At 34.7% G+C, this 18,237-nt stretch overlaps 1 protein-coding gene across 1 annotated transcript in view; it reads left to right on the top strand.

Annotated features, from left to right (window-relative positions):
• The first annotated feature begins 12,310 nt into the window (after nucleotides 1-12,310).
• etf1a (eukaryotic translation termination factor 1a) overlaps nucleotides 12,311-18,237 on the top strand; it is a 13,890-nt gene continuing 7,963 nt past the window's right edge. The window contains exons 1-3 of the mRNA XM_051127022.1: nucleotides 12,311-12,454; nucleotides 12,787-12,880; nucleotides 15,931-16,106. Coding sequence (XP_050982979.1) covers nucleotides 12,795-12,880; nucleotides 15,931-16,106 — 262 coding nt within the window. The 5' untranslated portion in view covers nucleotides 12,311-12,454; nucleotides 12,787-12,794. The remainder of the gene's footprint in view (nucleotides 12,455-12,786; nucleotides 12,881-15,930; nucleotides 16,107-18,237) is intronic.

The following is an 18,237-nucleotide window of genomic DNA, read 5'->3' as shown; positions in this document are numbered from 1 at the left end:
TGCTAATCTTTGCCTTGACGAATCTCTTTAACTAGCACAAGCTCATTCATATTGAGAGGTGGATTGTGAGGAGATAAATTCAGAGTTTTTTCTGCACTAATGATGAGGAGGGCATGGGTTTCTCGCTCGGATCAGATACACTAACCACTAGAGGACGTGCTGCTCTTCCCGCACTGCCATATTAAAGCAGAATAAGGGCCTCATTCAGGCTGTCAGTCAAACCGAAAAGGCACTGAACTCCTGCTTTCTCTCATGTTTGACCTTCGCTGCTTGAGTTCCGCGCACACACACGTACGCGCGTCAGGATTAGCTGTGCGCTCCGCCTGCAGCAGTGTCATGGCAAATCCAGCCCGCATGCACTGGCCTGATCTCAACTGTCTGTAAAACTCCTATTTATATTTATGACACTGACGCTCTTAAATTCTTCATTAATCCACTTAATATTTCAGAGCTGAAGCATAAAGCGGCTCTCGTCAGATGTGACAGGAATGATCGCATGGAGATTATGAGTGATGAAACACACACACACACACACAAGATCAATGACAAATAAGGATGTTCCAGATCATAAACAGGAAAAATCTATAGTTTAAACTGAATGTGTCAGGTTGTTAGAACTCCTTTCCTTTTAAATGGTTTAAATGAAAATTTCCAATTCTGACTGTAAAACACCAGACAGTTATTAAAATATGTATATTTTTAAACAGCTTCTTCACTGTTTTCTTTTAAATAATAATAGTAATACAAAAAGCATTTTTTATGATCTCAGGATAGTTACACCACCTAGATATTTTAAAGGCTGAATTCTGAATACAATTGCTATATTTTGACTAAATTTTAGTTTTATTTGGCAGAAATATTCACCCCCATTATACTAGAAAAAAAAAAAATTTAAAATACAAATCCAAGTATAAATACACTTAAAAAAAAATATTTTCTAAAAAATAAAACAAAGCAGTAAAAGTGCTAGTGCGCTATTCCAAATTCAGCAATTTACTAAACAATAATAATAATGATAATAATAATAATAATAATATTTTTTTAATAGTTAAATTTTTTTAAGTAGAGTGCTAGTGCACTATTTCAAATTCAGCATTTAATTGACCAAAAATAAAAATAAATAAATAAACATAAAAAATAATATTTTTAAATAACTGCTTCACTATTTTTATAGTTATTTGTAGTAGTAGTAGTAATAATAATAGTAATAATAATAATAATAATAATAATATTAAACAGATTTGTACAATCTCAAGATAGTTACACCACCTAGATATTTTAAAGGCTGAATTATGAATACTAGTCTTACTCTGTTTTTGCCATGTCTGTATTTGGCACAAATATTCAAACTTTGATTAACCATTATTTATTTTTTTATTTTTTTATTTATTTATTATAAATATTAAATTATTTATATTTAAAAAAACAAATAGAATGATAAATACTATATATATATATATATATATATAAAACTAGTAAGTAGTGCTAGAGTGCTATTCCAAATTTAGCCTTTGATTTAATAAATAAATAAATACATAAATAAAAGTAATATTTTAAACAACTACTTCGCTAATTTCTAAAATTATTTTTAATAATAAATAATAAACAGATTTTTACAATCTCAGGACGGCTGCACCACTTAATATTTTCTGTAATGCCTACCAAAAATATTAAAGTATATTTTAATTCAGCAATTTAAAACATGTTCACAGTGTTCATGTCATTATCTGCTTAGACAGCATTTTTAATGTAAAATAAAAAAAAAAAATCCAAGGCAAAACTGGACTTGGATCATTAAAACTAATGCGTAACCCAATTTATTAAAGGCTTTTTACATTTCACCACAAGCACCTTGACATGTTTTGATTTTACATTGAAAAGTTACCTTTTCTGAGCACCAGTGGTCATGTATTTTTCATGCGTCTGTAGCACACCTAGTCTATATTTTATGGAAGCGTTTTAATGTGTGTTTAAATAAATGAACAGGTCTGAACAAAAAGACTCTTAAACACAATCAACTTTCACATGATGAAAACGCTGATTCCAGGTCTGATTGCAAAGACCCTTCACCACAGTTCAGACTGTGTTCCTCTCTGCGGTTAAAGCAGCTCAAAGCCGTGTTACATGACAGACATGTTCAGCAGTCGTGTCTGTGGAGGCTTAACGTTTCATGCTGCTCTGTCACACAACTCAAAGCCGACGTGTTTGAGTTGAGGTAGAGTTTTCACTGAGTTTCCTGGAAGACGTGATTCACTGAGTGTAAGATGCGCGTTGGAGTCCCCGGAGGGATTATATCAGTCTGAAGGCATCGTGAACTCAAGCCTGAAAGCCGAGAGAATGTCGTCTCTCACCCCTGAAATAACCCAGACACACATCCACATCCACCTGATCGACAAATAACATCCTCTGAGAGCTGGACGAGAGCACATCAACCCGTACGTGCGAGTGAAACACTCGGCCTGTCTCTGTCACTCACAAATAATCATGCTGCTTTATGAATGAAGAAAAACAGAAGAATTAAACATGCAACCTACACTTTAAAAAAATGCTGGGTTATTTTGTTAATCCAAATGCTGTGTTCAACTTGTTGGGTCATTTTATTGGGTTATTTTTAATATTTTTTACCTAGGTTCTGGGTAGTTTTTCTGTTACTAAGCTGCTGGGTCATTTTTAAAAGATTCACTTCCAGAACAACAATTCACATATAATTTACTCACCGCCTTGTCATCCAAGATGTTCATGTCTTTCTGTCTTCAGTCATGAAGAAATTATGTTTTTTAGAGGAAAGCATTTCAGGATTTTTCTCCATATAATGGACTGATATGGTCCCCCATTTTTGAACTTCCAAAATGTAGTTTAAATGCAGCTTCAAAGGGCTCTAAACAATCCCAGCCGAGGAAGAAGGGTCTTATCTAGCGAAACAATCGGTAATTTTTTTTCGGAAAATAACGTTTTTTATACTTTTTAAGCACAAAATCTTGTGTAGCACAGGCTCTGGGATGCGCGTTCACGATACTACGTACAATTAAATCACATCGAAAGGTCACGCCGATCGTATGCGGAACTACAGACCCAGTGTTTACAAAGCGAACGTGCAAAGACTAAGAAAGTGTTTACAAACAAAAAGTTACAACGACGACTCCTCTCAAGTTGTAAGAGAAAATAAGATGCTATTCTCAGTACACAAACGATAAACTTACACGTGATTCGTAGTAATGATGGGAAGTTCGGATCATTTTACCAACTCGGACCTTTGAGTCTCGTTCAGCAAAATGAACGAATCTTTTTGGGAGTCATTTCGTTCATTTTAGCAAAATATAATTATGTTACGTGTTACTTCCCTAACACATTTACTGTTTACACAAATGTTGATTACACTACAAACAAGACAAAACTATAATGCTATAAGAAACAGAATTAATTCATTGTTTACCTGGGTCTTTAGTCTATGATTAGCTCACCTCACCTCTTATCTGAAAAGTTTTTGGGTTTGAGTCATTTGTTCATCACGTGACAGCCCCATAAGATGAACGAACGACTCGAAAAACCCAAAGACTCGAAACAGCTGAACTAATTCCAGTACAGAACCTAATAGATGTTGCGCATGCACGACTGAACAAATCACTCCCCGAGATGACTCATTCTTCCTGAGTCACATTACAGATTCGTAAAAAATTAAAGAATCGTTCAAGAATGACCCATCACTAATTTGTAGCATCATGGACGCACGTCCCAGAGCCTGTGCTACACAAGCTTTTGTGCTTAAAAAGTATAACATTTTTCTAAAAAAAACGATCGATCGTTTTGCTAGATAAGACCCTTCTTCCTCGGCTGGGATCGTTTAGAGTCCTTTGAAGCTGCATTTAAACTACATTTTGGAAGTTCGAAATCGGGGCACCATTGAATTTTTTTTTTTTCCCTCAAGAAACATAATTTCTTATCGACTGAAGAAAGAAAGACACAAACATCTTGGATGACAAGGGGGTGAATAAATTATCTGTAAATATTTGTTCTGGAAGTGAACTTTTCCTTTATGCATATTAATGCATATTTTTCAGTCATACATCAGGTCAGATTTCTGCAAGAGTACTAAAAACTGTATATGTTTTAAATAACCAGGTTGATTTGTATCAACAGTAAATCCAATTTGTTTCAATCTCTTACAAACTGATGGAATATAGCTTGATTTATGCTGATTCTAACCAGTTTGAATAAAAAACATTATGTAAAAATAATAATAATAATAAAATATATTTTTTTAATAAATTAGATTTTATTACAATTAATTTGTATTAAATTTTATTTTTACTAAAATGTATTTTTATTAAAAAGTTCAATAAAATTAAATAGATGCAAAAAGTTGATAATAAACAATGCCATGATTTATTTATTTACTTGTTTATTTAGAGTGCAGAAACCTGACTTGTTTCATTGTTGCATGTCTGATAAAAATGCACAAAGTTCTTTCGCTTATACTAAAATGTTGTGTAATCCAAATGCATGGGAACTTTATATGCAAATACATAAATCTTAAATTTAGGCCTTTTCTGAGTGAATTCTATAATAGCAGATGGCTGCAGATGGAAACTAGAGCAGACTGGAACAGTGACAGACTGTGTGTGTGTGTAATTCAGGTGAGTCAGTCGTGAGCTTTGTTTCTCTGTTCTATCTGACAGATTTTACTGCTAACATTTGTTAGGTCTTTTCACACACATTTGCAACTAAAACAAATGTTAACCTTGAATCATAACACTCAATCTGACCTTTAACCCTGACCTTTGATATCTGACCTTAAGGTCAACAGGATACAAACAAACTGAGGGTATGCTTCTGAAATCATATAGTAGAAAAGAAATATGTGACAAAAGAAGTATGAGTAGGCAGAATGTACCTGGATGACCTATTACCTCCGACGTGATTCTCAAGTGTGCACATGATGGACATATTACTATCCCATGAGGCCACAGGAGAGAATTTATGAATGGCAGTGACACGACCCAACTGATGCTGGTAGGTGATGTGACAATGACAACATGGTGAATGTAGTATGTTCAGATTACATTCAAATTCATACTGTATAGAATGTACTATTTTCAAGGTTACAGAGTAATGACTTATTTAAAAAAAATTACTTACTCGGGAGAGTATGCGATTTTGGACGGAGCCTGATTGTGTTTACATTTAGGTTATAATAATTAAAAAAAAAAAAAAAAAAAAAAAACATTGACTATGGTTACATGCGCACGAATAATGCGATTATTTCCAACAGTCAGAATAAGGACTTGGGTACATGTTATTTATTTGGTCAACATGAACTGTTTCCTCGGCTCCCCAGAAATGCAATGGTTTTTTCCCCAAAATCGTTTCTAATCCGCCTATTAGGTGCATGTCACTCATTCACGTCAGGGCTCTAAACTCATTTTACCCACTGGTTGCTCTTTTGCAACTAATCTTCTCAGTTGGTTCACATTCAACTCATTCTTTTTCATCAGTATTATTATTTGTGATTTCAATTTTGTGAATGGGAGTTCCTCTTTTGCTGTGTTATAAGCCGGGCTTTGGATGCTTTCGAATTCGAATTCCCGGTCTTGTTTTCACATTTTACAAGAAAAGATAATTGTCTGATTTGCCTAGGCTACTAAACAACTTTAACGTTTTTAAAACTAAAACAAAAGATAGATTAATTGATAATTAAAAAGTACAACAGTATTAAAACAGTAGGATACAACGACAATCCATCTTACATAACGTTTAACAAAAACGAATAAGATGAAGCATGGCATACACCACATGCTGTATTATATAGCTAGGGACTAATAAAGTACAGAAGGTTTAGCACACACTGAGGAATCAAATAAATAAAAAATAGACCAAAGAAAGCATCTATAGTGTAACATGAGGTAAACAGCAAAGATAACAAGCTTTTCAAAATAACAACATCTTTACCTTCTCTGGTTTAAGAAGCGGTCTTTTACTTCACTTAAGCGTGAAAACCAAATCCTCCGTCCGTCATCGTTTCTTCGATATTCGCTTAATTTTTGCCGCGTGTTGCGCGCAACTTCGCGCTTGCACTGACGCACCAGGTTCTACACCCAAAGCGCTAGCACTGAAAGCATGTAATCAGGTGAATTATGACTCCTATGTGCCGCCATTGTTGCCAGGTCCACCGCGGAATTGAGCTACTTTAACACCGTTGCCGTGGGTTGTTTTTGGATGTCTGCGGCTTGAAGCGACCCCAATAATGTGTATTTTATCCCCCGGAATGCGTTTTTTAACGCGGGACCCCACTCGAAACGTGACTGGGCTAGATTTGAGTAGCAGTTGGGCGGGTTTTGTTGTGAAAACCTGGCAACCCTGTGTGCCGCAGCTCTGCAACCGCTGTATACGGAGCAGCACACACCATGCACTCGCACAAATGTGACCACATCATATTTTAGCTTGTACATTCTCTCAAAAAAAAAAAAAAAAAAAAAAAAAATCGCAAATACGACCATTTTGGTCGCAGTCTACAGCCCTGTATGTTACCTGCGTACTTTGGTCAAAGCAGCAATAATGCGATGAAGGTGTTTACATGCTTGTATATTTCGATTAAAATAGGAGTGCGCCACCTATGTTAATACGATTATGCTTGCTGCGATTATGAGCTTAATCGCATTATTTAGATCGAAGTATTGCGTTTACATGAGGTAAAGTTTAATCGCAATACGGCCAAAATTTCATTACAATCGCATTAAAAGGGTACATGTAAACGATTAGTCTTTTCTGAAAGTTCTTCAAAACCTTTACAGTACAAAATAATGACTTAACTGCAGTGATGTGTAAATCTACAGTAGTTCTGTGACCTTAAAAGACAGCTAATATATAATTGAATCAGCATTGAGTTGAACTGAGCTGAATAATGAATAATGTTGTCTTCAGTAGAGCTGCTTATAGCTAAAATCAAACCTCTTTCAGAATTTATGAATTTTGCAGCATTAATGCTGCTATTGAATCAACAGCTAAATTAAACTGAATAATGACACTAATGTGTTCTGCAGAGCTGCTTTACAGCTGAAATAGCTGCATAATTGATGATTTTTGCAACATTGATAGTCACTAAACTTATTTTAATATTGAAACTATTGTCATTTTGCAACTTTACAGCTAAAGTGAAATGTTCATAATTGCTTAACTTTGGCAATAATTTTATCTGTGCAGGTCTTAAAAATGCTTAAATTTGTTTCCTGCAGAAACCCTGTGTGCTGTGAAATAAACATGATTACAAAAACAAAAAAAAATCAAAATATTCAAAATAAAATATTAAAGATGTACAAAACTTATATTTTTGTGCAAAAGATAAAAATATTCCAATTTTGGAGGCCATAATTTCAGCCATCAAACACTGAACTGGACTAGATCCAAAAAGCAACAGTCTGAACACAAAGAGGTCTGAGACACCATTACTGCTTAAGTGGACCAAAAAAGGATCTGAGTTCTCTTTGAGGCACAGGTTTTTGGAGAAAACTCAAGTGTTTTTTGACCTTGCATACATGTAAACCTGTTTTAGGAGACTCATAAAACAATATTAGCAACCTTTAATATGGCATAACAGGAGCACTTTAATAATTTGAGCTGAACTGATTCATTAAACTAAACTGAATTTAATAATGATGGTATTGTCTTTTTTAGAACTACTTTACAGTCAAAATCGATTGACACCGTTACTGAACTAAACTAATTCTAATCACACTTTTGTCAATACTGACATTTTTTTTTTAGCGGAACTGATTCTTTAAACTAAATTGAATTTACTAATGATGCTTTTGTTTTTGTTTTTATAGCTGTTTTACAGCCTAATTTTTTTTTTTCAATATTGATGAACTTTAAAACATGCTTTTGAAATATTTATTGTTTTCCTGTTTATTTCTGTAAAGCTGCTTTGAAACAACCTGTTTAAAATAAAGTGTTACATTAATAAACATGACCTTTGACCTTAACCCTGAACCACAACCATGACAGCAATGAAGACAAAGGAATAATGGGAAATCACGTCTTATCAATTAGTGCCAGCGGAGAGATGCGCTGTTGTTGACACATAATCGCATCAGTTCCTCTGCAGACGGCAGCTATTAGTCTCCATTTGATCTTGTCATGTTGACAGCTCGTGTGTGACATGCAGTCTGATATCTAAGGCGTCTGAGGAAGCGTTTGCATGAGCCGACATGTCGCTGAAACTGCTGCATCATGGGATTTTTCGAGCATACTGACAGCACTGAAGGAGGTCATCTGTGCTTGAGACACATTTGCATACCTGAAGCATGAATTCTGCCCATTACCCAGCATCCTCTCTGCCAGAAGATGCTGGCAGGGCCTGAAAGCACCCGCGTCTCCCCCGCAACGATCTATCACTCCTCTCAGAGTCATCTGGTACCAAGCTTTTCCATTTGGAACAAATCTGTTGGCCCGAGTTTCTGACTTGGATGCGCGGCGGCCCAAAAGGCCTCTAAAATTACTCCAGAACATCCAATGAAATGATGGAGGAAGCGCAAACCAGATTAGACCTGCTCCTGCTCAAATCATTTGGGGAGAGATCTGAAAATTGCATTTATAATTGTGCTTGTCTCAAAGATGCTTCATGGTGAGTTTATCCAACTAATGGCTGTCTTAATTCTGCTGTTTAGTTTGGGATTTGTCCCGCGAAAGCTGCGATAGAGAAACAGCATGCTGATATTTGACTGAAGTCAAGCGTTATTAATATTTCTAGTGTTTCTAGTGATCTTATTAAACCTCTAACATCTTCTAGTGAGACTGTGGCCTCACATTAAAAATTAGGTGGATGCTTTAATTTATAGATATAAAAATGCACAATCAGCAGAACACAGGCCTTCCTGTAACCCCTCATCCATCTGTTTGTTAAATCATTTTCACTCTATTTCCAGAATAAAAGAGCTGACATTTAATTCGACATGAAGTTAAAACATCATTCAGATGTTGATAGTGTAATAATTGGTGTGCTGATGCACCAGGCTCTCATGCGGTGGTAATGACCATCTGCCTCCTCCGATAACTGCTGCAGTCTCTGTGCTCGTAAACGCTGACCTGACTCTCACCGGGAGCAAACGTCCTCACACCCTCCAGGAGACACATCAAGCCTTCCCAAAATAACCCGAGCATCAGCGCCTGAGAGTGTGCGCTTTAGTCTCAGGGTGTTCAAAAGTGTTTGAGCTGAGAATTACTGAGATTATTGTCCTTAAATCGCTATCATCACAGACAGTTTCAGTTGGGATTTTCTTGGCCTGTGCAAGGGAAACAGACTTAAGTGTGTGTTAACAGAAAAACACTAAATATAAACATGCTAAATGTTCAAAGTACTTTTAGTTGTTCCAACTGGAGTGTGAATTGTGTGAACACACATATTTTTAATACCCAGCTAACAATTCTGGCTCCCTGTTGGCTAGCCAGGAAAGCACAAATATATATTAAAAAAAACATTTTTCAAAATATACGTAAATATATTTTCTATCAAGCATTTTTTTCATAGATTTTTAAAAATATATTTAAAAAATGTAAATATATTTTTAAAAGAATTTAAAAAGTCATTTTGCCCTCCATGTATTTCAGTCCAACAAAACACTTTCACATGTGTATTTTCTTGCCCCTGGAATACATTTTTAAATATATTTTGGTATATGAAGGTTGAAACTAAATATATTAGTAATTTCAGAAACATATTTCATTGAGTTTGACTGTTTACAACACACACACACACACACACACATAGTTTGTTTTCATGCTTTATTTATTTAATTATTAATTAAATTGTTTTATATATACTTATTTAATTGAATTATACAATTAAATGTGTCCATTAATATGTAAGACGTCTTAAAACTTTCGTATATGTTTTATTAAGTGATTAAACTGACAACAGACACAATGCCCTGTTAAAAAAAAAAAAGCATATGCTGGTTAGTTAGGTTCTGATGTTGGTATGCTGGTTTTAGCTGGTCCTTAGCTGGTTTATGCTGGTCCTGGACCAGCACATGACCAGCATAAACCAGCAAAGGACCAGAATAAACCAGCATCAAAACCTACCTAACCAGCATATGCTGTTTTTTTGTTTTTTATTTTTTTGTTTTCATCAGGGTGTGCACTAATTAACTGCACTGGATTGTAACACTAACATTAGTCCAAAATATACAGAAATATACGGACAATGTCCTGAAAAAAATAAAAAATAAATAAATAAGTCTTCATATTTAAGTTCTAAATCTACCAAACATTTCTCACTATAATCACTGTACCTCAGAATTATGCAAAATATAGTTCACAATGTGGATTCTGCAGAAAGTTCAACAGTGTTGCAACATGTGAGAGACAATGTCTCCCTCTGCTGGTGACAATGAGACACATCATACGACAAACGGAGAAATTATATTCGCTTGTCATCATCCTACCAATAAAATTAGCCAAATTGAAAACAAATTATTACATTATACACACTCATTTCACCGCCATTTTTAATATATTGCATGTTATAATGTATTAATTTTGTGACTATATCTGTAGCTAAAATTACCAGGAAATTATTATTATTATTATTATTATTATTATTATTATTATTATTATTATTATTATTATTATTATTAAACACGTACTTAGATAATAGCTTTTCTAGTTACCTTGAAGTAAATAATACAAGTATGTATCATGCTGTTTAAACCAATAATTTCTACTGAACAACATAAAAAAATACATTTCCCATGCGCCACTTCGCGATTAAATTATGCTTATTTCCTCTTTCCGACACAATTCTTAGCCAATCAAAACGACGCATTGACGCTGTTTCTACGGTAGAAATAGAATAAGCGGCTAGAATGGAATGTCAGTGTACAGTAGGCGGGGCTTATCGTGGCCCGGATGTTTTGTCTACTAGCTCTCCATTGTATTTTATCAATTCAGTGTCTGTACAAGTTTCTTTGTGTCTCTATTCATGTGTGATATTTTTTTATTCAACCATGCCGCTGAAGCATTGCCATTATATATAGTTGATATTTAATATATTTTATGTTCCATTAAATTCAGGGTCAGGTAATCAATCTTACTTTTGTGCTGGTTTTACAACGCAAAATTGGATTGGATCGCCCTGATCTAGATAAACACTTTTTCAGATTTGCAAATCTGAATTACTAGTGCTCTACAGAGCCCCAAAAGGGACATGTTAATGGAAAAAAAAAAAAAAAAAAAAAAAAAAAAAAAAGAGGGGGAGAGATGGGGAAAAAAATACCAATGTTTTGCATTCTAGTTTTGCATGCATTTACACAAATAACTACCTCTGACTGGTCTATCCCTGATGATTGTGCCAGTGTAGTTTACAGTCAGTGATTAAAAAGAGAGAGAGAGAGAGAGAGAAAACTTTAAATTAAGTATAATATTTTTGTTTGATATTGACAGCTGTTTGGGGATGTCTCTGCTGAAAAAGCTAAAAACCAGCCTAAGCTAGTTGGTTGCTTTTAGCTGTTCATCCAGCCTGCTTAGTTGGTCAGCTGAAGCCAGCTACTTCCAGCTAAGACCAGCCAACCAGCTTAAGTAGTTTTAGCTGTTTTCTTTTTTCTTTTTCTTTTTTAGGAATAAAATGTTGTATTATTTGGACCCGTTTTAAAGTTTTATTACATTTTTTCTTCCTAGAATCCACCCTTCTGCTGGGATCAGAATTTTTATTTATTTATTTATTTTTTAAATCAAATAACAAAATTAAGGAAGTGTCTTACAAAATACTTAATAGAGGTGATCCTGCAAAACATGTTTTGGAAAAATTTAATCTTAATATTTTATATACCAGTGATTTTTGTGGTCAAGAAAATAAATTATTTTGCTTTTTTTTTTTTCATTGTATTTACTGAAGATTATTTTGGAAGGATGTGGAGGTCTATATTAACACAAAAATGGAATGTATGATAGAAACTTGTATATTTGATGTGCTTTTTAAGACAGAAAATGAAAATTTTAATTCTAAAGAACAACATACATTTGCTTATTGTATTAGGAAAATACCATATACATAAGAAAAAGTGGGTTTAGAGACCAAATTTTCCCATTTTACTAATGACTTTATATGTAAATCTCTTGGAACAAAAAAAAAGCACTGAGAACATGTAATGCTCTGAAAGCATTTAATTTTATGTCATTTTCTTTTTCTCTTTTCTTTCTCTTCTTATTATTGTGCCATTGAGATAATAAAGCGTTTAAAAAAACGTGTTTCTGGACCACCGAGCGCCCCCTGCAGGAACAACCGCTGTACGTCTCACAGAACGCCGCTAGACTCACGTGGCGCCCAATGGTTTCTATGCAGGTAACTAGGAAGTGAATCGCTGAAGCTCCTCCTTCCACGTGTATCCGCAGGAACCGGCGGCGGCGTGACGCGGGTAGAAGAGACCGACAGACCAAAACCGGCGGACCGGAGAGAGAGTCTCAGGTATTTATAATGTATAAATGTGCTACGTGCAGGTTTATAAGTGGTTTTAAAGAGGATCTGGAGTATATTGTTAGTGTACTTCGACATGTACCGTACTATTTATATGGTACAATAACATCTTCGGGGTACGTGTCAGAAAATAGGGTAATACCATGGTACTTTGTGGTACTTTCTTGTTAGTGCGGCCTTGGGGAGCGAAGAGGGGCGTCAAATCACCGATCACCGGGCGATAGTGTGCACGCACTCGTCCGGGCCGGACACACACACATACGCACGCGCACACAGGTCAGGTCGGTCTTGGTTTTAACGGTAGTTTTTTCCCGCTGTTGTAGGACTGAAGATGGCAGATGATCCGAACGGGGCGGACAGAAATGTGGAGATCTGGAAGATCAAGAAACTCATCAAGAGTCTGCAAGCGGCGAGAGGGTGAGAGAGTTTGTGTAGAAGTGTGTGATTGACGGTAAATGAAAGATAAACTAAATAAAAGTGTTTTAATATTGTGTTAGTTAGATTAGTGGTTGACTTATGGACTGGGAACCCAAAAAAGATTCATGTGTTTATAAAAATGACATCATGGAAGTCATATCTGGAGCAGAAGGGCTGAAGGATGGTGCACACACATACACACACAGTTCAATTTAATGTGGTTTTCTTCCCAATCCCTAACGTTTAAGTATGAGCAATAGTAATGGTGATTCCTGGCTTGGTAAACGGCACTAATGATAAGTTACTCCAGGGCCGGGCAGCTTTCATGATGGTGTCACATACTTCACTTCAGACCTTCTGTGTGTGTGCTTGAGTTTTGAATCACAGCGAGTTTCAAACAGGTGTGTTTTGTTCCTTATAATGACTATAATTACTCATTAATCGGTGGATTTATTACCGGTTCAGATAAGAGTCTTGCTCAAGGAAACAGTTGTGATTGTTCATGATCAGCTTTTGTTGGATTTGAGCCTGCAACCTACTTTTTGGGAGTTATTTGTTGTGGGTTTTGGAAAGGAAATGCTTTGCTGGATGAAGATTGTGGATTCGTGAGCACTATCAAGGGTAAGGCAAGCGTACATGGGTCTATTTGAAGAAGAGTCATTGGCATGACACTCATGCTGTCATTCTGACAGGTAGCTATGTTGAGTGTCACAACAACAGTACAGACCTTTATTCAAGGGTAACTTCTCTGTATGTACATAGAAGAGTAATTAATGCTCACGTGCACATAAAGTCGAGTTGAAACCCACATCAGAAAATGAAACTCTTTGTTTTCACGCTTGCGTGCCGCTGACCTTCATGCCACGTGTGTGTGTGTAAATAAACCAGAGAGTGTTGGTCTGTCGCTGTGTTTTGGCACCAGCGTGACCCTGATAACTCCTCACAGCTCAGTGTGGTTGGTGTAAACCCAGTGTTTGAAGTCAATCTCAGTGGTTTGTGTAAGAGAACTTGAGAAATGCCACTTTTGTCAGCTGACAACACTGAAGCATTTGACCTCTCTGCGACTGTCAGACTTTGTTCTAATAACTAGTGAGCTACCCAATTTGTAAATAAAACGAATATTATTGGAGTATGTTTTACAAGAAAATACCATTCTATTTCTATTTAATAGTTTCACCCTTCATTTAATGGGTTACTTGCTGATTTGTAATTAGGTCAAGGACAAAAAACAGTTTTCTAGCATCAAAACACTAAAAGTGTGTCCTGTTTATTTTTTTTTTTCTGAGCTCATAGTAATGGCTATTATACGTCTTTACCATGATTTGCAGAAAACAATCACAAAAATGTCATGCAGTGACAGTTTAACAATAGATCATATAACATAAAATCTTTTATATTTGGGACAAGAATCATTAGATGTTAAAAGTCTCTTTTTAAGTATCAAGGTGCACCCCTAAAGTACTAATTAGTTGTTACCAGTCTTTGCCACTATCCCTCAAAACACTGGGTTTTAATGACACTGGAACATCATTTTCACCCATATTTTGACATTTTATTTTCACAAAAGTTATTTGAAAGTTTAAAGTAGACACTTTACTTGCATTTAATATGCTTTCTTTGTATATATAAAATCAGTTTTGTAAATTTCATTTGGTGCGGACACAAAAATGGGACGTTTCATCTTTGACCCAATTATTTGTTGGTAATTAAAATAGCTTCTACACCATTTCTCCCCCAGTTTGTTAGAAACTTAGTAATTAAAAACTCAAGTAATGGCAAATAATGAAAGATTTGCAAAAGATCTGGTCGGTTCATGTTATTTTATCTCATTGAAAATAGTTTCACCCTGGCAAGTGTCACATTACAGAAATAAAATTTAATGTTGACTTTTCATCACTTAAATATTGTATGTTTATGATACTTGTCAATTCCTTGGTATTATTTGTGAAATTTAATACCAGTGAAAATGGTGGTAACGCTTTACAATAAGGTTCATTAGTTAACATTAGTTAACTACTTTAGTTAACATGAACTTTATTAATCTAATGTTAATTTCAACATTTACTAATGCATTTTTAAAATCACAAGTTGTGTTTGTTGACATTAGTTAATGCACTGTGAACTAACATGAACTAACAATGAATGACTGTATATTTATTAACTAACATTACCAAAAATTAATAACTACTGGGATAAATGTATTGTTGATTGTTTGTTCATTAACTAATGGAACCTTATTGTAAAGTGTTACCAAACTTGTTTCTATAGTGTGTGTGTATATATATATATATATATATTTTTTTTTTTTTACAGTTATCAAGTGCTTAATATAGAATAGTATTAATTAAAAAGCAATATTTCTGTGCTTTTATGCATATTAAAGTATTGGTGACTATGTAGTAGGATGCTGCCTTAAAGGAGAAGTTCACTTCCAAAACAAAAATTTATAGATAATTTACACACCCCCCATCATCCAAGATGTTCATGTCTTTCTTTCTTCAGTCGTAAGAAATTGTTTTTTGAGGAAAATATTTCATCATATTTTTTTTTCTTCATATAATGGACTTCTATGGTGCCCGTGAGTTTGAACTTCCAAACTGTAGTTTAAATGCAGCTTCAAAGGGCTCTAAACCATCTCAGCCAAGAAAGAAGGGTCTTATCTAGTGAAACGATTGCCTATTTTCTAACAAAAAAAAAAAAAAAAACAAACAATACAATTTATATACTTTTAAACGTCAAGTGTTTGTCTTGTCTAGCTCTGCGTGAACTTTGTTTTTTCCGGTTAAAGACAGTTAGGGTAGGTCGAAAAACTCCCATCTCATTTTCTTCTCTAACTTCAGAATTGTCCTACATCGCTGTTTTAACTTTTGTTGTAAAGGGCGTTTGATGATCTTTGCACGTTCACTTTGTAAACACTGGGTTGGTACTTTTGCAGTGATGTATGTCTCTATCAGTAGATAATGGCGCTAGGAATGGTCATGTTCATGGGTTTCTGCCAAATGCATAAATGTAAATGAATAACATTTGGCGTTTCTTTCTCTCTCTGTCAGTAATGGGACCAGCATGATCTCGCTCATCATTCCTCCTAAAGATCAGATCTCCAGAGTGGCCAAGATGTTAGCGGATGAGTTCGGTACGGCATCAAACATCAAGAGTCGAGTGAACCGGCTGTCGGTGCTGGGAGCCATTACTTCAGTGCAGCAGAGACTCAAACTCTACAACAAAGGTGTGTGTGTCTGTCTTTAACTCCACAACCAAACAAAAGGCACTATTGTGCTTTGATCATAAGTCATCATGACCTTCCAAATAGACACTATTTGTTTTCTAAATGTATATCCTGATATTGTTCTGCACAATCACTTTGTGCTTAAGTTTGTCTATTTAAAATAGAGCTTATTTCGCCTTAATGTCTGATGTCTCCTATGGCAAATACGTGTGCATCTCAAAAAATGTGAATATTATCAAGTTAATTTAAATTGTAACTTATTTTAAAAACTGAAACTTTCATATATTCTAGATTCATTACATGTAAAGTAAAATATTTCTAAAATTTGTTTGTTTTAATTTTGATGAAAGAGCTTATAGCTCATGAAAGTCAAAAACCCAGTATCTCAAAATATTAGAATGTTTCCTAAGATCAATCAAAAAATGGATTTGCGAAAAGGAAAAGTTAAAGTTTTTTTTTTTTTTTTTTTTTAAGTATGTCCATTTATGCACTCGATACTTGGTCAGCAGCACATATTACAGCACATGACTTGCTCCTAGCACAAAATACAGCATCAGTGAGGTGTGGCGTGGAAATGATCAGCCTGTGGCACTGCTGAGGCACTACTGAGCCTTCAGATCATTTGTATATTGTTGGATCGACTGTTTTCTCATCTTTCTCTTGAAAATATCCCATAGATTCCTAATCCTTGTGACGCTCTCCCAAGTGTTTGAATCAGCTTTACTTGGTCGTTTTCTCAAGCTTGCGGCCATCCCTGTTGCTGGTGCACCCTTGCCTTCCTACCCAATTTCTTCCTTCCTGCAAGTCAACTTTGTGTTTAAAATGCTTTGAGATAGCACTCTGTAAACCTTTAAGCTCTGTAAGCCACCCCATTCAGTAATGACCTTCTGTAACTTACTCTCTTTGTGGAGGGTGTCAGTGATTGTCTTCTTGACCATTGCCAAGTCAGCAGTCTTTCCCATTAGTGTTCTTTCAAAGAACAAGAGATACCCGGAATTTATACTGTAGGGATATTTTGAGGTACTGGATTTTTGGCTTTCATGAGCTGTAAGCTCTAATCATCAAAATTAAATCAAAATAACTTTTGAAATGCTTTACTTTACATGTAATGAATCTAGAATATATGAAAGTTTCTGTTTTTAAAATAAGTTACATTAAACATTTTTTTTTCATGATTTTCTCTAATTTCTCTAATTTTTTGAGATGCACCTGTAGAAGGGAAATTCACATTAACCAATTATCTGTTCTGTTGTAGATCATGTATGAAATCTCGCCAGTTGCATATTTCTGATATTTGTGTTGTGACCCTGTCTTAAGTAGCACAGGTTTATTTGTAGCAATAGCCAAAAATACATTGTATGGGTCAAAATTATAGATTTTGGAAAAAACGTAATTTTTGAGTATGCATTGCTAAGAACTTCATTTGGACACATTTAAAGGTGATGTTCTCTTTTTTTTTTTTTTTTTTTTTTTTTGCACCCTCAGATTTCAGATTTTAAAATGGTTGTATCTCAGCCAAATATTGACCATACAATTATGGAAAGCTTATTCATTCGGCTCTCAAATGATGAATATATCTCAATTAAAAGAAAACTGACACTTATAACTGGTTTTGTAGTCCATGGTCACATTTCAGTAATCGAACATTTTCGGCCACAAACTGAAATGGTTTTGGCTAAAACAGTATTGGAGGACAGAAATTATTGACCGAAATGGTGCAAATATATGCACTCTTACATATTAATTATATAATTACCTTAACCTGTTCTTTTCATTATTTACAATAAATGTGATAAATCTGTCATTTTACAGTTACAGCCACCTTTTAAATGTTTATATCTCAGCAATGAATTGGAGTAAAACTAATTATATTATTTAAAAGTTAATAATATTGCCATATGTGCAGTCTATACAACAGTTTTTATTTGAGTGATGATTAATACTTTTGAATTTTTTTTTTTTGAATCTTCACTGTTTCAGTGTGTAAAATAAATTTAAAATTCAAGTAAATAAATAATTAATAATTGATTAATGTATTAAAGTCTGTTGCAGTAATAGCAAAAAATTATAGATTTGAGCAAGATCTGATTAATTCATGTCATGCAGTTACTTTTATTGCATTAAATATTCT

The sequence above is a fragment of the Labeo rohita genome, chromosome 14 (genome assembly GCF_022985175.1).
Source record: "Labeo rohita strain BAU-BD-2019 chromosome 14, IGBB_LRoh.1.0, whole genome shotgun sequence".
Classification (NCBI taxonomy): domain Eukaryota; kingdom Metazoa; phylum Chordata; class Actinopteri; order Cypriniformes; family Cyprinidae; genus Labeo; species Labeo rohita.
Note: the sequence above shows the minus strand (reverse complement) of the source record. Positions and strands in the feature narration are given on the sequence as shown.